The sequence below is a fragment of the Ciconia boyciana genome, chromosome 6, assembly GCF_034638445.1.
Source record: "Ciconia boyciana chromosome 6, ASM3463844v1, whole genome shotgun sequence".
Taxonomy (NCBI): Eukaryota; Metazoa; Chordata; class Aves; order Ciconiiformes; family Ciconiidae; genus Ciconia; species Ciconia boyciana.
In genome coordinates, this window is record NC_132939.1 from 65,878,930 (window position 1) to 65,901,847 (window position 22,918).

Below are 22,918 nucleotides of genomic sequence, written 5' to 3' on the forward strand. Positions count from 1 at the left end.
AGGTGGCTACTTCTCTAGGAGGCACATTGGCAGTGTAACAGGGGCAGCGATGGCTTCGGCAGACACTCAGTGACTCACTGCATCTCTTGCCACACCCTCTAGCAGTGCTACTGATAGGCGTTGGCATTTTGCTCTCGCATTGGGGTTGGAGGAGGGGTTATCGGCAGCTCAGAGCCCAGTGCCAGGAGAGACAGGCAGCATGAGCTGGCCCCAACTAGGCCTGCTGCAAAAAGGCAAGAGTAGGTGTTGTAACAGCACGGCCCTCGAAGAGCCTGGAAAAGCCATGTCCCTTGGGCTGATGGGCACCGGCCACCCATTGGGCTTCTTTAGTGCTCGGACACAGACAATTCTTATGATGTGACAATTATCAAAGATCTTGCAAATCTTCGCCTATATTCCGTCATTGGATTTCCACTGGAGGCGTCCCAAATACGGGTATGAGTGCACCTCTTCTGCCACACAGCTGCCGTCAGGCCACTGCGTGTCTCATAAATGTGGCATGGACTGCACAAGGGCATGCTTTGAATTGGAGACATCGCAAAAGCTTTCTTTAACCTTGCTGCATGTGTTAAGTCCTGTGGATGCTGTGGTGGGTTGACATTGCGTCATTGCCGTTTATTGGCATCTTTGCACAGGGTAAAGCTCCCGGAGAGAATGGACTCTCTCAAAGAGGGAGGGCAGTCACCGTCCAGGCGGTCACGGGAGTCTCTGTCACAAGCCGCCTTGCAACCAGCCTCTTCAGCTGCATTGGGGCAGACTCCCCAGAGTGTGCTTTTGCTGAGGAGGAAACGTGTGGCAGCAATCCCAGTGTTCCCCAGTGGACAGGCGGAATCTTTATATCCACTGTGGTCATCACCAGCTCTTTTGCATGGGGAGACCATCAGGACGAGGACGCTGACACTCTTGGCAGAGTGCTGCTGTGCAAGGTTTTCCCTTTCTTCCTCCTCCTTATTCTCCGTGCTTCCTCACTGCTGCGGTCTGGCTGATTGCTCCTTGTCCTGAGCCACCAGCAGAGCACAAAGAGCAGGACAGAGGAGAATACTACCTGCGCTCCTGATCCCTTTAACAACCTCCCCGAGGCCCTGAAGTCTCTTTTGGCCACCCTTGGGCTTGTCATCACAGCTTAGTTGGTACCCACATGAAAAAGCAAGAAGGCTAATAATCTGAGGGCCGTACAAGGCTAGGAAGTTTCCCGGTAACGCCTTCAACCCGAGCCCCAGGGAGGCGGAATGCTTCCCAAAAAGGCAGGTCTGCTCAGCAGACCAGGGAGTAGCGAATGAATTCTTTATTTTGCTTTGCCTGGGCATGTAGCTTTTGCTTTACCTACTAAACTGTCCTCTCCCAGCCCACCAGTCTTCCCGCTTTTACCCTTCAGACTCTCTGCCCCCATTCCACTGGGGGGAAAGTGATTGAGCAGCTGTGTGATGCCAAGCTGCCTACTGGGATTGGTTCACAACCCCTGGGAAGCCAAAGCCCAGTGAAGCATGATACCAGAGCCCACTGCACCAGCTCTTCTGCAAAATGCTCCCTGACTCTGTGGCAGCTGAGCAGTCAGCACCCCATGCCCCCATTCCCCGACAAAGTGATGCACGGACACTCACAGACGCAGCGTTTGTGTGTTAAACAAGAGATTTGTTGACATCTTTGCACACGGTAAAGCTCCCAGAGGGAACGGACTCTCCCGAAGAGGGAGGGCGGTCACTGTCCAGGTGGTACCGGGAGTCGCTGGTGCGAGGCTCCTTGCAATGGCTCCTTCAGCTGCATTGGGTCCCACTCCCCAGAGTGGGCTTTTGCTGTGGAGGAAAGGTGTGGCAGCACTGCCCACTGCATATAGAGCAGCATGTTCTCCGTGTCCAGCGTGCTCAGTTCAGTGGCACCAGCTCCCGCGGAGTGTCTAGGATGGGCAGATTCCGTGTGAAATGTTCCGCAGTCTCCCCTCTTTTTCCCTACGGTATGAGGTCATCATCTGCCGTCAGCTGTGAGACCCACAAACATAGCTCTGCGCATGAAGACCTCTTTCAGCGGCCGTAGATCAGCAGTCTTGTGAGCCGATCTCGCAACTCCACGAACTCACACAGTGCCTTGGCATGGGTGGCCGGGTGCTGCGCCAGGCGCTGGAAGAGGTTGAGCAGTTCGACTGTTCGGAAGTCTGGGGGCAAGCTGATCTCTTCAGGCACCCTCTCGTTGCCAAAGAAGAAGTGGTCAAGGCGTTTCTCCTCCAGGCAGCAGCGCAGGTATCGCATGATATCCTGCAGCCGCAGCAGGAAATCCCTCCCGCGCCAGCCTGACAGGGGTATGGTGGTCAGGAGGTGCATCACAACTGTCTTCAAGGTATAGGTGGAAAAGCCTGTGCCCACCAGGATGCGGGCGCAGACCTGCAGGCATTTGAGGTGGAAGCTGTCGTGCGGGGCCTGCCTGGCCATGTGCCTGAAGAACTTCACCTCTGCCACAGCACAGCTCTCGGTCCAAATCGTGCTTGGGGTGAAGATGGCCTCTGTACTCTGGCTGCTCAGGAAGATGTCCGAGTCACCTTGCTGCACCCCAAACATCATCTCAATGCAGAGGCTTTTGTTGTTGCCTTTTGTCACCCAGAATTTGCAGGAGCGGCTAGAAGGCAGCAACATTAGACGGCACTTGGCCGACTCAGGCAAAACCACCCAGGCAGCTTTCACCAATTGATGGAACCAGCGGGCAGTTTTCTGCACATCAAGGTAGGAGCCGGTGCAGAGGGTGCGTAGGAGGCTGGGGTCCTGATTCCTCCTCAGCTCCTCCTCGGGGTGGTGGAGGAAGCACAGCATCTCTCCTGCCGGCTGCTCCCTCGTGCAGGTGCACTGCAGCTCCACGCGGATACAGAAGTTCCTCGCCAGCATCTCCTTTGCAGTGCCCAGCTCCAGGTGGAAGGCGTGCCCACGGGGGGGCTGCAGGGGCACGAGCAGGCGGTAGATGATGTCTTCCTCACGGGGACTCCAACCTTCGAAGGCACTGCCCACCCCAATGGCTGGTTGCAGCACTGGGAAGAAACTATTCAACAAGAGCACTTGGCAGACACGGATGAGGTCGGCCACCAATTCCTTCACCAACTGGCACTCTGTGGCCAGGTCCTGAACTGGCCACTGTATGTGCTCCTCAAAAAACCTTCCCAGGTCATCTGCATCATCACTGTCGTCTTCCACCTCCTCCTCCTCCACCTGCTCCCTGTCGCTGCTGGAGCTCTCCTCGTCACTGCTGCTGTCTGGCTCAGGGCTCCTTTTCCTGAGCCACCAACAGAGCCCAAAGAGCAGGACCAGGACCAGGACTGCAGCAATGGCCCAGAACTGCCACTGCTGCAAGGCAGTGATGATCAGGGCTCCCCAGGCAAAGCCGCTCTGCTCCTGGCCCCTCTGCTCCTGGCTCCTCTGCTCCTGGCTCCTCTCCTCCAGCTCCTGCAGCAGCCGAGTCATCTCCTGCCTCAGGTACTCCGCACGCTGCTCCATGCGCTCACGCGTGGCCTCATCCAGCTCATCACCGACCATCTGCGGGTACTGGATGATGCTTAGCACAACCAGGGAGAGGAATTTTGCAGCAGCCATGGCCTGCAGGAGGAGGGAGAGAAGGGGTTCAGTAGGGCTGGGAGGGAGGGAGCTGGCAGGGGGGGGAGCGGGGAGGGGAGCTGCAGGCAGCTGGGGGCGGGTAGGAGAGGGAGTGAGGCAGCTGGGAGGCAGCAAGGCCTGTGTCCAGCCCTGGCAGAGGCGGCACCGTGCCCTTCCCAAGGCGCTCCCACGAGCGGCTGGGCCCTCGATGCAGGGTGAGAACCCACCCCGCCAGGGGCCCGCGTTTCTGCCCCGGCCCTCGTCCGGCCCAGCCTCCCCACGCGTGCGCACTCACCGCTGGCCCAGGCCGTACTGAGGCAGCGCTGCCTGCTGGCGCCCCTGATCACCGCCCCGTTGTGACTCGTCCCTTGTGCTGTCACAGGCGCCAGAGCGCATCACAGGCACGCCCGCCAGCCAGCCCCGGTCTCTGGCCCCACCCCGGCTCAGCGACTCGCAGCTGCCCTGGTGTACTGGTTAAGGCTGGGCTAGAGTTCACTTTCTTCACAGCAGCTTGCGTGGTGCCTTATTTTGGATTTATTATCATCTGCCTGCCCATGCCAATCTGACAATCACAGAATATTCTGAGTTGGAACGGACCCAGGAGGATCGTTGAGTCCAACCCCTGAGTCCAGACCGGGCAACCTTAAAGATAAATCATAGAATCACAGAATCATTCCGGTTGGAAAAGACCCTTAAGATCATCGAGTCCAACCACGAACCTAACACTGCCAACTCCACCACTAAACCACGTCCCTAAGCACCACATCTACGCATCTTTTAAAGACCTCCAGCCATGGTGCCGCAACCGCTTCCCTGGGCAGCCTGTTCCAATGCTTGATAAGCCTTTCAGTGAAGAAAGTTTTCCTAATATGCAATCTAAACCTCCCCTGGCGCAACTTGAGGCCATTTCCTCTTGTCCCATCACTTGTTCCCTGGCAAAAGAGACCGACCCCCACCTCGCTACAACCTCCTTTCAGGTAGTTGTAGAGAGCGATAAGGTCTGCCCTCAGCCTCCTTTTCTCCAGACTAAACAACCCCAGCTCCCTTAGCCGCTCCTCATAAGGCTTGTGCTCCAGACCCTTTGCCAGCTTCACTGCTCTTATTTGGATGTGCTCCAGCACCTCAATGTCTTTCTTGTAGTGAGGGGCCCAAAAGTGAAGACACTATCCGAGGTGTGGCCTCACCAGTGCCGAGTACAGGGGACAATCACTTCCCTAGTGCTGCTGGCCACGCTGTTTCTGAAACAAGCAAGGATGCTATTGGCCTTCTTGGCCACCTGGGTACACTGCCAGCCGTTGACCAACACCTCCAGGTCCCTTTTGGCCAGGCAGCTTTCCAGCCACTCTTCCCCAAGCCTTTGATGTTACATGGGGTTGTTGTGACACAAATGCAGGACCCGGCACTTAGCCTTGTTGAATCTCACATGCTTGGCCTCAGCCCATCAACCCAGCCTGTCCAGATCCCTCCGTAGAGCCTTCCTACCCTCCAGCAGATCAACACTCACTCCCAACGTCGTGTCGTCCGCAGACTTACTGAGGGTGCACTCCATCCCCTCGTCCAGATCATTGATAAAGCTATTAAACAGAACTGCCCAATACTGAGCCCTGGGGAGCACCGCTTGTGACCGGCCACCAACTGGATTTAACTCCATTCACCGCAACTCTATCTTATTCCTCTAAAAGCATTGTCCAATTGCTTCTCGAATACCAACAGGCGTGGGGCCATGACCGTTTCCTGGGGGGAGCTTGTTCCACTGCTTCACCAGCCTCTCACTGAAGAGCTTTTTCCTAATATCCAATCTGAACTTCGCTTGACGCAGCTTTAAGACATTCCTTCACGTCCTATCACTGCACCCCAGAAAGAAGAGATCAGCACCTCCCTCTCTGCTCCCCATCCTGAGGAAGTTGTAGACAGCAATGAGGTCACCCCTCAGTCTCCTCTCCTCTAAGCTGAACAAACCCAGTGTCCTCAGCCGCGCCTCACAAGGACATGCCCGCTAGTCCTTTCACCATCTTTCTTGCCCTCCTTTGGACACATTCTAATATTGTTGTATCCTTCCTACATTGTGGAGCCCAAAACTGCACACGGTACTCGAGGCGAGGCCGCACCAGTTCTGAGTGTAGTGGGTCAATGCCTTCTTTCGACCGGCTAGCTATACTGTGCCTAACGCACCCCAGGAGATGGCTGGCCCTTTTGGCCGCCAGGGCACGTTGTTGACGCCTCTTGAGCTTCCCATCAACCAAAACCCCCCGATCCCTTTGCAAAGCCCATACACTTCCGTTTGCTGCCTAAGTTCCCAAAGGAGATTCCTGCTCAGCCAAGCCAGCCTTCTGCCCCTCTTGCTTGACTTGCGACACATTGGTATTGTCTGCTCCTGTGCTCTTAAGAAATGGCTCTTAAAAAGCGACCGACATTTATGGGCACCAATACCCTCGAAATCAGATTCCCAGGGGACTTTACTAACTAGTTCCTTGAGCAGCCTCAGGTCTGCTCTCCCAGAATCCACGGTGCTAGCGCTGCGGACAGTTTTTCCCATATCACCAAGGACTTTAAACTCAACCATTTCTTGATCACTATGGCCACGACTGCCACCAATCATCACTGCACCCATGAGACCATCTCTATGTACAAACAAGAGGTCTCGGAGGGCACCTTTCCTACTCGGCTCCCTTAGTACCCATATCAAAAGTTATCTTCTAGGGGGGCTTCAGGAATTTCCTGGGCCTGTTCACGTCTGCTCTTTGATAGTCCCAGTTAGCAGCTGGGAAGTTCAAGTCGCCTGTAAGGATGGCATAGGGCGACCGCTGTAGAGATTTCCCTTGATTCCGTACAGAATCATGCATCAGTGTCATCATCCTGGCTGGGTGATCCATAGCAGACTCCTGCAAGAACATCCGCTTTCTTAGCTTTTCCCCTAATCTTTAAGCAGAGGCTCTCAACCATGTTGTCCTCAGCAGCAAGCGCTGTACAGTCCAAGCCCTCCTTTACACGCAGCACTACCCCACAGCGTCGCCTGCCCCGCCTCTCTCTCCTGGAGAGCCTAGCACCGTCCATCACAGCACTCCACTCACAGGGCTTTTCCCAACAGGTCTCACTTCTGCCAACGATGTCGTAGCTCTGGGACTGAGCCAAGGCCTCTAGTTCCTCCTGTCTGCTCCTCACACTGTCTACGTTGGTGTACAAACATTTCAAATGTGCTCCAGTGTACTCAGTACATCGTGGAGCAGAGTGAAAGCTGTCCCTAGCACACCGTTCCTCAAACACTGTCATGCCGTCCCATAGCTTATCACTAGTAAGCCTGGTTTTATCTCTTCCCCCGTTCAGAGCAGGTTTAAAGCTCTTTCAGTCAGCCCCGCTAATTTGTGAGCAAAAATACTTTTCCCCCGTTGCCCCACCAGCTCTTCTGCAAAATGCTCCCTGACTCTGTGGCAGCGGAGCTGTCAGCACCCTGTGCCCGCGTTCCCCGACAAAGTGAGGCACAGGCGCTCACGGACGCAGCGTTTGTGTGTTAAACAAGTGATTTATTGACATCTTTGCACACGGTAAAGCTCCCAGAGGGAATGGACTGTCCCGAAGAGGGAGGGCGGTCGCTGTCCAGGTGGTAGCGGCAGTCTCTGGTGCGAGGCTCCTTGCAATGGCCCCTCCCTTCAGCTGCATCGGGTCCCACTCCCCAGAGTGGGCTTTTGCTGTGGAGGAGAGGTGCGGCAGCACTGCCCACTGCCGACTGAGCAGCGTGCTCTCCATGTCCAGTGTGTGCGGTTCTGCAGCAGCAGCTCCCGGGAAACGTCTTCAGGCCTGGCCCTGTGCCTGAAGAGCTGCACCTCTGCCGTAGCACAGCTCTCTGACCACGTGCTGCTGCTGGTAACGCTGGCCTCTGCCTACTCAATGCTCAGGAAGGTGTCCGGGTCATCTTGCTGCACCCCTAATATCATCTCAATCAGGAGGGTACTGTCGGAAGCGTTCATCAGCCGGAGCTTGCAGGAGTGCCTGGAGGGCAGCACTGTTAGACGGCAGTGTCTCGACCAAGGCAAAAACATCCAGGCTGCTTTTACCAATATCTGGAACCAGCGGGTGGTTTTCTCCATGTCGAGGTAGGGGCCGGTGCAGAGGGTGCCTAGGAGGCTGGCACCCTGATTTTTCCCCAGCTCCTCCTCGGAGTGGTGGAGGAAGCACAGCATGTCCCCCACCAGCCGCTCCCTCAGGCAGGTGCACTCCAGCTCGACACGGAGGCTGCAGTTCCTTGCCGGCATCTCCTCTGCGGTGCCCAGCTCCAGGTGGAAGGCGTGCCCACGGGGGGGCTGCAGGGGCACGAGCAGGCGGTAGACAGCATCACCCTCATGGGGACTCCAACCTTTGAAGGCGCCGCCCGCCCCAATGGCTGGCCTCAGTCGCGGCATGAAAGTATTCCTGGAAAGTTTTCGGCAGATACGAAGAAGTTCATCTACCATGTCCTCCACCATCAGGAACGGTTCTAGCTGGTCCAGGAGGGGCTTGGCCAAAATTCCGCCCATATCCAGTGCAATACTGGGTTTTTCTTCTTGCTGCTCCTTATCCGCCTTGTTTCTGAAACTGCCCTCATTGCTGCTGCTGGCTGGCTCACGGCTCCTGTTCCTGAACCACCACCAGAGCCCAAAGAGCAGGACCAGGGCTCCAGCAACGGCCCAGAACTGCCACTGCTGCAAGGTAGCGAAGATCAGGGCTCCCCAGTCCATGCCACTCTGCTCCTGGCTCCTCTCCTCCAGCTCCTGCAGCAGCCGAGTCATCTCCTGCCTCAGGTACTCCGCACGCTGCTCCATGCGCTCACGCGTGGCCTCATCCAGCTCATCACCGACCATCTGCGGGTACTGGATGATGCTTTGCACAAACAGGGCGAGGAATTTTGCAGCAGCCATGGCCTGCAGGAGGAGGGAGAGAAGGGGTTCAGTAGGGCTGGGAGGGAGGGAGCTGGCAGTGGCGGGGAACGAGGATGGGAGCTGCAGGGAGCTGGGGGCGGGTAGGAGAGGGAGTGAGGCAGCTGGGAGGCAGCAAGGCTGCGCTCAGCCCCGGCGGCTGTGGCACCGTGCCCTGCCCGAGGCGCTCCCACGAGCGGCTGGGCCCTCGATGCAGGGTGAGAACCCACCCCGCCAGGGGCCTGCGTTTCTGCCCCGGCCCTCGTCCGGCTCAGCCTCCCCACGCGTGCGCACTCACCGCTGGCCCAGGCCGTACTGGGGCAGCGCTGCCTGCTGGCGCCCCTGATCACCGCCCCCGTTGTGACTTGTCCCTTGTGCTGTCACAGGCGCCAGAGCGCATCACAGGCACGCCCGCCAGCCAGCCCCGGTCTCTGGCCCCACCCCGGCTCAGCGACTCACAGCTGTCCCGGGCAGTATTGCACTGCATATGGGCGAAATTTTGGCCAAGCCCCCCTTGGATCAGCTAGAACCGTTCCTGATGGTGGAGGAGATGGTGGATGAACTTCTTTGTATCTGCCGAATCTGCCTGGCACCCACAAAATAGACACCCACTCGTCAGGACAGGGCTCCCAATGGCTGCCTTTAACAAGGAGACAGAAGCCCCCCAGACCCTTACCAAACATAAAATCAGGTGACGTGACCCATGGATGCTGTGCTTCTTGAGATCCCATCCCGTGAGATGGGATTGGCTCCCTTGGTGCTGACCTCTGTGCTTGTGGACATGGCTGTGCTCTTGGTGCCTTTGTGACACCGGGGTGGGTGTGGTGTATATCCTGGTGGTGGGATAGGGCCTCTCCATGGCAGGATCTCTATTCCTGGTGTGCCACTGCGAGATGACGTTGATTCCAAAGAGACATGATGAGGGGGTGCAGGTAGAGATTGCCCATTGGGCAAGTCCCACTGCCAATAGACCACTGTCTTGTCCATGTCCAGCATGTTCTGTTCTGCGGTACCAGCTCCCTGGGGAGTGTCTGGGACTTGCAGATTCTCCACCCGCACCCCAGTGAATACACGGAGGCACATCAGTGGTGCCTCTCGCTTGGTCCCTGCCCAGCCAGAGCTGCCAGGGAGTTTCTCGGCCCATGTGAAATCGCCACCATGGCCACGGCAGTGCTGTCCTGGTTTCGGCTGGGACAGAGTTAATTTTCTTCCTAGTAGCTGGTATAGTGCTGTGTTTTGGATTTTAGTATGAGAATAATAGTGATAACACGCTGATGTTTTGGCTGTTGCTAAGCAGTGTTTACACTGGTCAAGGACTTTTTCAGCTCCCCATGCTCTGCCAGGTGCCCAAGAAATGGGAGGGGGCACAGCCAGGATAGTTGATCCAAGCTGACCAAAGGGCTATTCCATACCATATGATGTCATGCCCAGGATATAAGCTGGGGGAGTTGGCCGGGGGGTAGCGATTGCTGCTCGGGGACTGGCTGGGCATCGGTCGGTGGGTGTTGAGCGGTTGTATCATATGTTTTAATTATTTTTTTTTTCCCCTTTTTCCCTCCCTTGGGTTTTGTTCCTCTCTCTCTCTTGTGGTTTTCCTTCTCATTACAATTCATTATTATTATTACTATTATTTTGTTCCAATTATTAAGCTGTTCTTATCTCAACCCACGAGTTTTCTTACTTTTGCTCTTCCGATTCTCTCCCCCATCCCACCGGGGGGGAGCGAGTGAGCGGCTGCGTGGTGCTTAGCTGCCGGCTGGGGCTAAACCACGACAAGTGCAAAGGGAAAGCAGGGCAAAAATCATCTTTGTAGCCACTGTGGTTTTCACCGGCTGCAGCGCTGGGGAGACCACTGAGAGGAGGACGCTGCTGCTCTTGGCAGAGGGCTGCTGCCCAGGGATTTCCCTTCCCTTTCTGTGTCCCGCGTTCTCCCATCTTTTTCCCTGTGGTATGAGGTCAGGTGAATGCCATTGGCTCCCAACAGACCCGGCTTCTCAAAGGTAGATCCGTGATCACAGAAGCCAAAACCTTGAGTACCAGCTACGCAGCCAGGCATTCACCTGTTCAATTTGTCTCCTCCTTCCTGAACCCCTTCCTCTGGGAGGATAGAGGAGAACGCCACCTGTGCTCCTGATCCTTTTAGCGTTGCTCCGAGGGAAATACAGTCTTTTGGATGGTTCTAAGTTGCCTCGTCACAGTATTGTTAGACCCTACTTTGCATAGGAGGAGTGCACGATATCCTGTATGGTTCAGCAGGCTTGGCAGCCTCTCAGTGACGTCACAAACGTGAAGTCCTGGTGGGCAGCAGACTTCTCTAGAGAAATTGTCTGGGTGGCAAAGAGGTGCTTCGGTGCCTCTCAGTAAGGAACCTCCAATTGCTGATACCTTACGTGCTTTCCTGGTGGCACTGGTTCTAATGCAGGTGGGCGGGTGGCTCCGCTTTGCCTGCTTGACTTTTCCTGGATCCTGTCCATTAGTCACGTGCTCTGAATTCTCCAGACTATCGTGTCTGCATCCTAGCCCCTCTAACACCTCTGTGAAACCCTCCCATTATCTGGCATCATAGGTAAGTAACTGTAGCAAGACCAACGCCAGGGTCGTTTAGCTCAAGAAAGAAGCAGATGGATGGTGACGCCACAGAATTATGGCTGCTTTGCAGAATAGTAGTACGTGTGTGTTAAGTAGTGATTGGTGAAATCATGTTGTACCTGAACGCTAGAGAAAGGTATAAGAACCTGGCGTAAAAACACGTCCGGGGTGCCCCGATTTGAATGGGGCACCTCATGCGCACGAATAAAGAACTACTCTTGTCATGCTATACTTTGCATCCTAGCCTCTCTCCTGGGTCGGCACGGGTCGGTTGCGAAAGTTTCCTAACACCTCCCATGGTTGGAAGTGGCCGCGGGGACCGCCGGCACCGCCCCACTCTCCCAAGACCTGCCGCCTGCTGGCCAGTCCCTCCCACACACAGCCCAAGGGTGTCAGGGGCACAGAAACCCCCTCAGACAGCCCCCGGCTATCTGGCAAGCCTGATACCTCCTGGTGGTGGAGGGAACCACGTGCACTGCTCAGAGACGTTTGCAAAGCAGTCTCTCAAATGCTGTGGCAGGATTTCAGTGGCCAAACCCCATCTGCAGGATGAGTTGCACCCAACGTGACTGAGTTCCAGCATGAAGCTTCACAGCGACAGTCAGACTGCTAGTTTGGGCGGCTCGTTGATCCAAGCCAGTTGTGAAGGTGGCTACTTCTCTAGGAGGCACATTGGCAGTGTAACAGGGGCAGCGATGGCTTCGGCAGACACTCAGTGACTCACTGCATCTCTTGCCACACCCTCTAGCAGTGCTACTGATAGGCGTTGGCATTTGCTCTCGCATTGGGGTTGGAGGAGGGGTTATCGGCAGCTCAGAGCCCAGTGCCAGGAGAGACAGGCAGCATGAGCTGGCCCCAACTAGGCCTGCTGCAAAAAAAGGCAAGAGTAGGTGTTGTAACAGCACGGCCCTCGAAGAGCCTGGAAAAGCCATGTCCCTTGGGCTGATGGGCACCGGCCACCCATTGGGCTTCTTTAGTGCTCGGACACAGACAATTCTTATGATGTGACAATTATCAAAGATCTTGCAAATCTTCGCCTATATTCCGTCATTGGATTTCCACTGGAGGCGTCCCAAATACGGGTATGAGTGCACCTCTTCTGCCACACAGCTGCCGTCAGGCCACTGCGTGTCTCATAAATGTGGCATGGACTGCACAAGGGCATGCTTTGAATTGGAGACATCGCAAAAGCTTTCTTTAACCTTGCTGCATGTGTTAAGTCCTGTGGATGCTGTGGTGGGTTGACATTGCGTCATTGCCGTTTATTGGCATCTTTGCACAGGGTAAAGCTCCCGGAGAGAATGGACTCTCTCAAAGAGGGAGGGCAGTCACCGTCCAGGCGGTCACGGGAGTCTCTGTCACAAGCCGCCTTGCAACCAGCCTCTTCAGCTGCATTGGGGCAGACTCCCCAGAGTGTGCTTTTGCTGAGGAGGAAACGTGTGGCAGCAATCCCAGTGTTCCCCAGTGGACAGGCGGAATCTTTATATCCACTGTGGTCATCACCAGCTCTTTTGCATGGGGAGACCATCAGGACGAGGACGCTGACACTCTTGGCAGAGTGCTGCTGTGCAAGGTTTTCCCTTTCTTCCTCCTCCTTATTCTCCGTGCTTCCTCACTGCTGCGGTCTGGCTGATTGCTCCTTGTCCTGAGCCACCAGCAGAGCACAAAGAGCAGGACAGAGGAGAATACTACCTGCGCTCCTGATCCCTTTAACAACCTCCCCGAGGCCCTGAAGTCTCTTTTGGCCACCCTTGGGCTTGTCATCACAGCTTAGTTGGTACCCACATGAAAAAGCAAGAAGGCTAATAATCTGAGGGCCGTACAAGGCTAGGAAGTTTCCCGGTAACGCCTTCAACCCGAGCCCCAGGGAGGCGGAATGCTTCCCAAAAAGGCAGGTCTGCTCAGCAGACCAGGGGAGTAGCGAATGAATTCTTTATTTTGCTTTGCCTGGGCATGTAGCTTTTGCTTTACCTACTAAACTGTCCTCTCCCAGCCCACCAGTCTTCCCGCTTTTACCCTTCAGACTCTCTGCCCCCATTCCACTGGGGGGAAAGTGATTGAGCAGCTGTGTGATGCCAAGCTGCCTACTGGGATTGGTTCACAACCCCTGGGAAGCCAAAGCCCAGTGAAGCATGATACCAGAGCCCACTGCACCAGCTCTTCTGCAAAATGCTCCCTGACTCTGTGGCAGCTGAGCAGTCAGCACCCCATGCCCCCATTCCCCGACAAAGTGATGCACGGACACTCACAGACGCAGCGTTTGTGTGTTAAACAAGAGATTTGTTGACATCTTTGCACACGGTAAAGCTCCCAGAGGGAACGGACTCTCCCGAAGAGGGAGGGCGGTCACTGTCCAGGTGGTACCGGGAGTCGCTGGTGCGAGGCTCCTTGCAATGGCTCCTTCAGCTGCATTGGGTCCCACTCCCCAGAGTGGGCTTTTGCTGTGGAGGAAAGGTGTGGCAGCACTGCCCACTGCATATAGAGCAGCATGTTCTCCGTGTCCAGCGTGCTCAGTTCAGTGGCACCAGCTCCCGCGGAGTGTCTAGGATGGGCAGATTCCGTGTGAAATGTTCCGCAGTCTCCCCTCTTTTCCCTACGGTATGAGGTCATCATCTGCCGTCAGCTGTGAGACCCACAAACATAGCTCTGCGCATGAAGACCTCTTTCAGCGGCCGTAGATCAGCAGTCTTGTGAGCCGATCTCGCAACTCCACGAACTCACACAGTGCCTTGGCATGGGTGGCCGGGTGCTGCGCCAGGCGCTGGAAGAGGTTGAGCAGTTCGACTGTTCGGAAGTCTGGGGGCAAGCTGATCTCTTCAGGCACCCTCTCGTTGCCAAAGAAGAAGTGGTCAAGGCGTTTCTCCTCCAGGCAGCAGCGCAGGTATCGCATGATATCCTGCAGCCGCAGCAGGAAATCCCTCCCGCGCCAGCCTGACAGGGGTATGGTGGTCAGGAGGTGCATCACAACTGTCTTCAAGGTATAGGTGGAAAAGCCTGTGCCCACCAGGATGCGGGCGCAGACCTGCAGGCATTTGAGGTGGAAGCTGTCGTGCGGGGCCTGCCTGGCCATGTGCCTGAAGAACTTCACCTCTGCCACAGCACAGCTCTCGGTCCAAATCGTGCTTGGGGTGAAGATGGCCTCTGTACTCTGGCTGCTCAGGAAGATGTCCGAGTCACCTTGCTGCACCCCAAACATCATCTCAATGCAGAGGCTTTTGTTGTTGCCTTTTGTCACCCAGAATTTGCAGGAGCGGCTAGAAGGCAGCAACATTAGACGGCACTTGGCCGACTCAGGCAAAACCACCCAGGCAGCTTTCACCAATTGATGGAACCAGCGGGCAGTTTTCTGCACATCAAGGTAGGAGCCGGTGCAGAGGGTGCGTAGGAGGCTGGGGTCCTGATTCCTCCTCAGCTCCTCCTCGGGGTGGTGGAGGAAGCACAGCATCTCTCCTGCCGGCTGCTCCCTCGTGCAGGTGCACTGCAGCTCCACGCGGATACAGAAGTTCCTCGCCAGCATCTCCTTTGCAGTGCCCAGCTCCAGGTGGAAGGCGTGCCCACGGGGGGGCTGCAGGGGCACGAGCAGGCGGTAGATGATGTCTTCCTCACGGGGACTCCAACCTTCGAAGGCACTGCCCACCCCAATGGCTGGTTGCAGCACTGGGAAGAAACTATTCAACAAGAGCACTTGGCAGACACGGATGAGGTCGGCCACCAATTCCTTCACCAACTGGCACTCTGTGGCCAGGTCCTGAACTGGCCACTGTATGTGCTCCTCAAAAACCTTCCCAGGTCATCTGCATCATCACTGTCGTCTTCCACCTCCTCCTCCTCCACCTGCTCCCTGTCGCTGCTGGAGCTCTCCTCGTCACTGCTGCTGTCTGGCTCAGGGCTCCTTTTCCTGAGCCACCAACAGAGCCCAAAGAGCAGGACCAGGACCAGGACTGCAGCAATGGCCCAGAACTGCCACTGCTGCAAGGCAGTGATGATCAGGGCTCCCCAGGCAAAGCCGCTCTGCTCCTGGCCCCTCTGCTCCTGGCTCCTCTGCTCCTGGCTCCTCTCCTCCAGCTCCTGCAGCAGCCGAGTCATCTCCTGCCTCAGGTACTCCGCACGCTGCTCCATGCGCTCACGCGTGGCCTCATCCAGCTCATCACCGACCATCTGCGGGTACTGGATGATGCTTAGCACAACCAGGGAGAGGAATTTTGCAGCAGCCATGGCCTGCAGGAGGAGGGAGAGAAGGGGTTCAGTAGGGCTGGGAGGGAGGGAGCTGGCAGTGGGGGGGAACGGGGATGGGAGCTGCAGGCAGCTGGGGGCGGGTAGGAGAGGGAGTGAGGCAGCTGGGAGGCAGCAAGGCCTGTGTCCAGCCCTGGCAGAGGCGGCACCGTGCCCTTCCCAAGGCGCTCCCACGAGCGGCTGGGCCCTCGATGCAGGGTGAGAACCCACCCCGCCAGGGGCCCGCGTTTCTGCCCCGGCCCTCGTCCGGCCCAGCCTCCCCACGCGTGCGCACTCACCGCTGGCCCAGGCCGTACTGAGGCAGCGCTGCCTGCTGGCGCCCCTGATCACCGCCCCCGTTGTGACTCGTCCCTTGTGCTGTCACAGGCGCCAGAGCGCATCACAGGCACGCCCGCCAGCCAGCCCCGGTCTCTGGCCCCACCCCGGCTCAGCGACTCACAGCTGCCCTGGTGTACTGGTTAAGGCTGGGCTAGAGTTCACTTTCTTCACAGCAGCTTGCGTGGTGCCTTATTTTGGATTTATTATCATCTGCCTGCCCATGCCAATCTGACAATCACAGAATATTCTGAGTTGGAACGGACCCAGGAGGATCGTTGAGTCCAACCCCTGAGTCCAGACCGGGCAACCTTAAAGATAAATCATAGAATCACAGAATCATTCCGGTTGGAAAAGACCCTTAAGATCATCGAGTCCAACCACGAACCTAACACTGCCAACTCCACCACTAAACCACGTCCCTAAGCACCACATCTACGCATCTTTTAAAGACCTCCAGCCATGGTGCCGCAACCGCTTCCCTGGGCAGCCTGTTCCAATGCTTGATAAGCCTTTCAGTGAAGAAAGTTTTCCTAATATGCAATCTAAACCTCCCCTGGCGCAACTTGAGGCCATTTCCTCTTGTCCCATCACTTGTTCCCTGGCAAAAGAGACCGACCCCCACCTCGCTACAACCTCCTTTCAGGTAGTTGTAGAGAGCGATAAGGTCTGCCCTCAGCCTCCTTTTCTCCAGACTAAACAACCCCAGCTCCCTTAGCCGCTCCTCATAAGGCTTGTGCTCCAGACCCTTTGCCAGCTTCACTGCTCTTATTTGGATGTGCTCCAGCACCTCAATGTCTTTCTTGTAGTGAGGGGCCCAAAAGTGAAGACACTATCCGAGGTGTGGCCTCACCAGTGCCGAGTACAGGGGGACAATCACTTCCCTAGTGCTGCTGGCCACGCTGTTTCTGAAACAAGCAAGGATGCTATTGGCCTTCTTGGCCACCTGGGTACACTGCCAGCCGTTGACCAACACCTCCAGGTCCCTTTTGGCCAGGCAGCTTTCCAGCCACTCTTCCCCAAGCCTTTGATGTTACATGGGGTTGTTGTGACACAAATGCAGGACCCGGCACTTAGCCTTGTTGAATCTCACATGCTTGGCCTCAGCCCATCAACCCAGCCTGTCCAGATCCCTCCGTAGAGCCTTCCTACCCTCCAGCAGATCAACACTCACTCCCAACGTCGTGTCGTCCGCAGACTTACTGAGGGTGCACTCCATCCCCTCGTCCAGATCATTGATAAAGCTATTAAACAGAACTGCCCAATACTGAGCCCTGGGGAGCACCGCTTGTGACCGGCCACCAACTGGATTTAACTCCATTCACCGCAACTCTATCTTATTCCTCTAAAAGCATTGTCCAATTGCTTCTCGAATACCAACAGGCGTGGGGCCATGACCGTTTCCTGGGGGGAGCTTGTTCCACTGCTTCACCAGCCTCTCACTGAAGAGCTTTTTCCTAATATCCAATCTGAACTTCGCTTGACGCAGCTTTAAGACATTCCTTCACGTCCTATCACTGCACCCCAGAAAGAAGAGATCAGCACCTCCCTCTCTGCTCCCCATCCTGAGGAAGTTGTAGACAGCAATGAGGTCACCCCTCAGTCTCCTCTCCTCTAAGCTGAACAAACCCAGTGTCCTCAGCCGCGCCTCACAAGGACATGCCCGCTAGTCCTTTCACCATCTTTCTTGCCCTCCTTTGGACACATTCTAATATTGTTGTATCCTTCCTACATTGTGGAGCCCAAAACTGCACACGGTACTCGAGTACCAGTGTACCGCACCAGTTCTGAGTGTAGTGGGTCAATGCCTTCTTTCGACCGGCTAGCTATACTGTGCCTAACGCACCCCAGGAGATGGCTGGCCCTTTTGGCCGCCAGGGCACGTTGTTGACGCCTCTTGAGCTTCCCATCAACCAAAACCCCCCGATCCCTTTGCAAAGCCCATACACTTCCGTTTGCTGCCTAAGTTCCCAAAGGAGATTCCTGCTCAGCCAAGCCAGCCTTCTGCCCCTCTTGCTTGACTTGCGACACATTGGTATTGTCTGCTCCTGTGCTCTTAAGAAATGGCTCTTAAAAAGCGACCGACATTTATGGGCACCAATACCCTCGAAATCAGATTCCCAGGGGACTTTACTAACTAGTTCCTTGAGCAGCCTCAGGTCTGCTCTCCCAGAATCCACGGTGCTAGCGCTGCGGACAGTTTTTCCCATATCACCAAGGACTTTAAACTCAACCATTTCTTGATCACTATGGCCACGACTGCCACCAATCATCACTGCACCCATGAGACCATCTCTATGTACAAACAAGAGGTCTCGGAGGGCACCTTTCCTACTCGGCTCCCTTAGTACCCATATCAAAAAGTTATCTTCTAGGGGGGCTTCAGGAATTTCCTGGGCCTGTTCACGTCTGCTCTTTGATAGTCCCAGTTAGCAGCTGGGAAGTTCAAGTCGCCTGTAAGGATGGCATAGGGCGACCGCTGTAGAGATTTCCCTTGATTCCGTACAGAATCATGCATCAGTGTCATCATCCTGGCTGGGTGATCCATAGCAGACTCCTGCAAGAACATCCGCTTTCTTAGCTTTTCCCCTAATCTTTAAGCAGAGGCTCTCAACCATGTTGTCCTCAGCAGCAAGCGCTGTACAGTCCAAGCCCTCCTTTACACGCAGCACTACCCCACAGCGTCGCCTGCCCCGCCTCTCTCTCCTGGAGAGCCTAGCACCGTCCATCACAGCACTCCACTCACAGGGCTTTTCCCAACAGGTCTCACTTCTGCCAACGATGTCGTAGCTCTGGGACTGAGCCAAGGCCTCTAGTTCCTCCTGTCTGCTCCTCACACTGTCTACGTTGGTGTACAAACATTTCAAATGTGCTCCAGTGTACTCAGTACATCGTGGAGCAGAGTGAAAGCTGTCCCTAGCACACCGTTCCTCAAACACTGTCATGCCGTCCCATAGCTTATCACTAGTAAGCCTGGTTTTATCTCTTCCCCCGTTCAGAGCAGGTTTAAAGCTCTTTCCAGTCAGCCCCGCTAATTTGTGAGCAAAAATACTTTTCCCCCGTTGCCCCACCAGCTCTTCTGCAAAATGCTCCCTGACTCTGTGGCAGCGGAGCTGTCAGCACCCTGTGCCCGCGTTCCCCGACAAAGTGAGGCACAGGCGCTCACGGACGCAGCGTTTGTGTGTTAAACAAGTGATTTATTGACATCTTTGCACACGGTAAAGCTCCCAGAGGGAATGGACTGTCCCGAAGAGGGAGGGCGGTCGCTGTCCAGGTGGTAGCGGCAGTCTCTGGTGCGAGGCTCCTTGCAATGGCCCCTCCCTTCAGCTGCATCGGGTCCCACTCCCCAGAGTGGGCTTTTGCTGTGGAGGAGAGGTGCGGCAGCACTGCCCACTGCCGACTGAGCAGCGTGCTCTCCATGTCCAGTGTGCGCGGTTCTGCAGCAGCAGCTCCCCGGGAAACGTCTTCAGGCCTGGCCCTGTGCCTGAAGAGCTGCACCTCTGCCGTAGCACAGCTCTCTGACCACGTGCTGCTGCTGGTAACGCTGGCCTCTGCCTACTCAATGCTCAGGAAGGTGTCCGGGTCATCTTGCTGCACCCCTAATATCATCTCAATCAGGAGGGTACTGTCGGAAGCGTTCATCAGCCGGAGCTTGCAGGAGTGCCTGGAGGGCAGCACTGTTAGACGGCAGTGTCTCGACCAAGGCAAAAACATCCAGGCTGCTTTTACCAATATCTGGAACCAGCGGGTGGTTTTCTCCATGTCGAGGTAGGGGCCGGTGCAGAGGGTGCCTAGGAGGCTGGCACCCTGATTTTTCCCCAGCTCCTCCTCGGAGTGGTGGAGGAAGCACAGCATGTCCCCCACCAGCCGCTCCCTCAGGCAGGTGCACTCCAGCTCGACACGGAGGCTGCAGTTCCTTGCCGGCATCTCCTCTGCGGTGCCCAGCTCCAGGTGGAAGGCGTGCCCACGGGGGGGCTGCAGGGGCACGAGCAGGCGGTAGACAGCATCACCCTCATGGGGACTCCAACCTTTGAAGGCGCCGCCCGCCCCAATGGCTGGCCTCAGTCGCGGCATGAAAGTATTCCTGGAAAGTTTTCGGCAGATACGAAGAAGTTCATCTACCATGTCCTCCACCATCAGGAACGGTTCTAGCTGGTCCAGGAGGGGCTTGGCCAAAATTCCGCCCATATCCAGTGCAATACTGGGTTTTTCTTCTTGCTGCTCCTTATCCGCCTTGTTTCTGAAACTGCCCTCATTGCTGCTGCTGGCTGGCTCACGGCTCCTGTTCCTGAACCACCACCAGAGCCCAAAGAGCAGGACCAGGGCTCCAGCAACGGCCCAGAACTGCCACTGCTGCAAGGTAGCGAAGATCAGGGCTCCCCAGTCCATGCCACTCTGCTCCTGGCTCCTCTGCTCCAGCTCCTGCAGCAGCCGAGTCATCTCCTGCCTCAGGTACTCCGCACGCTGCTCCATGCGCTCACGCGTGGCCTCATCCAGCTCATCACCGACCATCTGCGGGTACTGGATGATGCTTTGCACAAACAGGGCGAGGAATTTTGCAGCAGCCATGGCCTGCAGGAGGAGGGAGAGAAGGGGTTCAGTAGGGCTGGGAGGGAGGGAGCTGGCAGTGGCGGGGAACGAGGATGGGAGCTGCAGGGAGCTGGGGGCGGGTAGGAGAGGGAGTGAGGCAGCTGGGAGGCAGCAAGGCTGCGCTCAGCCCCGGCGGCTGTGGCACCGTGCCCTGCCCGAGGCGCTCCCACGAGCGGCTGGGCCCTCGATGCAGGGTGAGAACCCACCCCGCCAGGGGCCCGCGTTTCTGCCCCGGCCCTCGTCCGGCTCAGCCTCCCCACGCGTGCGCACTCACCGCTGGCCCAGGCCGTACTGGGGCAGCGCTGCCTGCTGGCGCCCCTGATCACCGCCCCCGTTGTGACTTGTCCCTTGTGCTGTCACAGGCGCCAGAGCGCATCACAGGCACGCCCGCCAGCCAGCCCCGGTCTCTGGCCCCACCCCGGCTCAGCGACTCACAGCTGTCCCGGGCAGTATTGCACTGCATATGGGCGAAATTTTGGCCAAGCCCCCCTTGGATCAGCTAGAACCGTTCCTGATGGTGGAGGAGATGGTGGATGAACTTCTTTGTATCTGCCGAATCTGCCTGGCACCCACAAAATAGACACCCACTCGTCAGGACAGGGCTCCCAATGGCTGCCTTTAACAAGGAGACAGAAGCCCCCCAGACCCTTACCAAACATAAAATCAGGTGACGTGACCCATGGATGCTGTGCTTCTTGAGATCCCATCCCGTGAGATGGGATTGGCTCCCTTGGTGCTGACCTCTGTGCTTGTGGACATGGCTGTGCTCTTGGTGCCTTTGTGACACCGGGGTGGGTGTGGTGTATATCCTGGTGGTGGGATAGGGCCTCTCCATGGCAGGATCTCTATTCCTGGTGTGCCACTGCGAGATGACGTTGATTCCAAAGAGACATGATGAGGGGGTGCAGGTAGAGATTGCCCATTGGGCAAGTCCCACTGCCAATAGACCACTGTCTTGTCCATGTCCAGCATGTTCTGTTCTGCGGTACCAGCTCCCTGGGGAGTGTCTGGGACTTGCAGATTCTCCACCCGCACCCCAGTGAATACACGGAGGCACATCAGTGGTGCCTCTCGCTTGGTCCCTGCCCAGCCAGAGCTGCCAGGGAGTTTCTCGGCCCATGTGAAATCGCCACCATGGCCACGGCAGTGCTGTCCTGGTTTCGGCTGGGACAGAGTTAATTTTCTTCCTAGTAGCTGGTATAGTGCTGTGTTTTGGATTTTAGTATGAGAATAATAGTGATAACACGCTGATGTTTTGGCTGTTGCTAAGCAGTGTTTACACTGGTCAAGGACTTTTTCAGCTCCCCATGCTCTGCCAGGTGCCCAAGAAATGGGAGGGGGCACAGCCAGGATAGTTGATCCAAGCTGACCAAAGGGCTATTCCATACCATATGATGTCATGCCCAGGATATAAGCTGGGGGAGTTGGCCGGGGGGTAGCGATTGCTGCTCGGGGACTGGCTGGGCATCGGTCGGTGGGTGTTGAGCGGTTGTATCATATGTTTTAATTATTTTTTTTTCCCCTTTTTCCCTCCCTTGGGTTTTGTTCCTCTCTCTCTCTTGTGGTTTTCCTTCTCATTACAATTCATTATTATTATTACTATTATTTTGTTCCAATTATTAAGCTGTTCTTATCTCAACCCACGAGTTTTCTTACTTTTGCTCTTCCGATTCTCTCCCCCATCCCACCGGGGGGGAGCGAGTGAGCGGCTGCGTGGTGCTTAGCTGCCGGCTGGGGCTAAACCACGACAAGTGCAAAGGGAAAGCAGGGCAAAAATCATCTTTGTAGCCACTGTGGTTTTCACCGGCTGCAGCGCTGGGGAGACCACTGAGAGGAGGACGCTGCTGCTCTTGGCAGAGGGCTGCTGCCCAGGGATTTCCCTTCCCTTTCTGTGTCCCGCGTTCTCCCATCTTTTTCCCTGTGGTATGAGGTCAGGTGAATGCCATTGGCTCCCAACAGACCCGGCTTCTCAAAGGTAGATCCGTGATCACAGAAGCCAAAACCTTGAGTACCAGCTACGCAGCCAGGCATTCACCTGTTCAATTTGTCTCCTCCTTCCTGAACCCCTTCCTCTGGGAGGATAGAGGAGAACGCCACCTGTGCTCCTGATCCTTTTAGCGTTGCTCCGAGGGAAATACAGTCTTTTGGATGGTTCTAAGTTGCCTCGTCACAGTATTGTTAGACCCTACTTTGCATAGGAGGAGTGCACGATATCCTGTATGGTTCAGCAGGCTTGGCAGCCTCTCAGTGACGTCACAAACGTGAAGTCCTGGTGGGCAGCAGACTTCTCTAGAGAAATTGTCTGGGTGGCAAAGAGGTGCTTCGGTGCCTCTCAGTAAGGAACCTCCAATTGCTGATACCTTACGTGCTTTCCTGGTGGCACTGGTTCTAATGCAGGTGGGCGGGTGGCTCCGCTTTGCCTGCTTGACTTTTCCTGGATCCTGTCCATTAGTCACGTGCTCTGAATTCTCCAGACTATCGTGTCTGCATCCTAGCCCCTCTAACACCTCTGTGAAACCCTCCCATTATCTGGCATCATAGGTAAGTAACTGTAGCAAGACCAACGCCAGGGTCGTTTAGCTCAAGAAAGAAGCAGATGGATGGTGACGCCACAGAATTATGGCTGCTTTGCAGAATAGTAGTACGTGTGTGTTAAGTAGTGATTGGTGAAATCATGTTGTACCTGAACGCTAGAGAAAGGTATAAGAACCTGGCGTAAAAACACGTCCGGGG

General features: G+C 56.0%; 1 protein-coding gene and 3 pseudogenes across 1 annotated transcript; all 4 read right to left on the minus strand.

The window, feature by feature from the left end:
* Positions 1-2,018: 2,018 nt before the first annotated feature.
* Positions 2,019-3,773, minus strand: LOC140653373 (inositol 1,4,5-trisphosphate receptor-interacting protein-like 1). Its single transcript, XM_072865414.1, has one exon. The coding sequence runs from the start codon at positions 3,567-3,569 to the stop codon at positions 2,019-2,021; it is 1,551 nt and encodes a 516-aa protein (XP_072721515.1). The 5' UTR covers positions 3,570-3,773.
* A 3,674-nt stretch (positions 3,774-7,447) lies between these two features.
* LOC140653419 (inositol 1,4,5-trisphosphate receptor-interacting protein-like 1) lies at positions 7,448-13,660 on the minus strand (annotated as a pseudogene).
* A 52-nt stretch (positions 13,661-13,712) lies between these two features.
* LOC140653369 (inositol 1,4,5-trisphosphate receptor-interacting protein-like 1) lies at positions 13,713-15,166 on the minus strand (annotated as a pseudogene).
* A 3,984-nt stretch (positions 15,167-19,150) lies between these two features.
* Positions 19,151-20,648, minus strand: LOC140653420 (inositol 1,4,5-trisphosphate receptor-interacting protein-like 1; annotated as a pseudogene).
* Positions 20,649-22,918: the final 2,270 nt, after the last annotated feature.

Excerpts from the sequence above, each read along its gene's own strand:
- LOC140653373 (XM_072865414.1), bottom strand. The coding sequence starts at position 3,569 with ATGGCTGCTGCAAAATTCCTCTCCCTGGTTGTGCTAAGCATCATCCAG.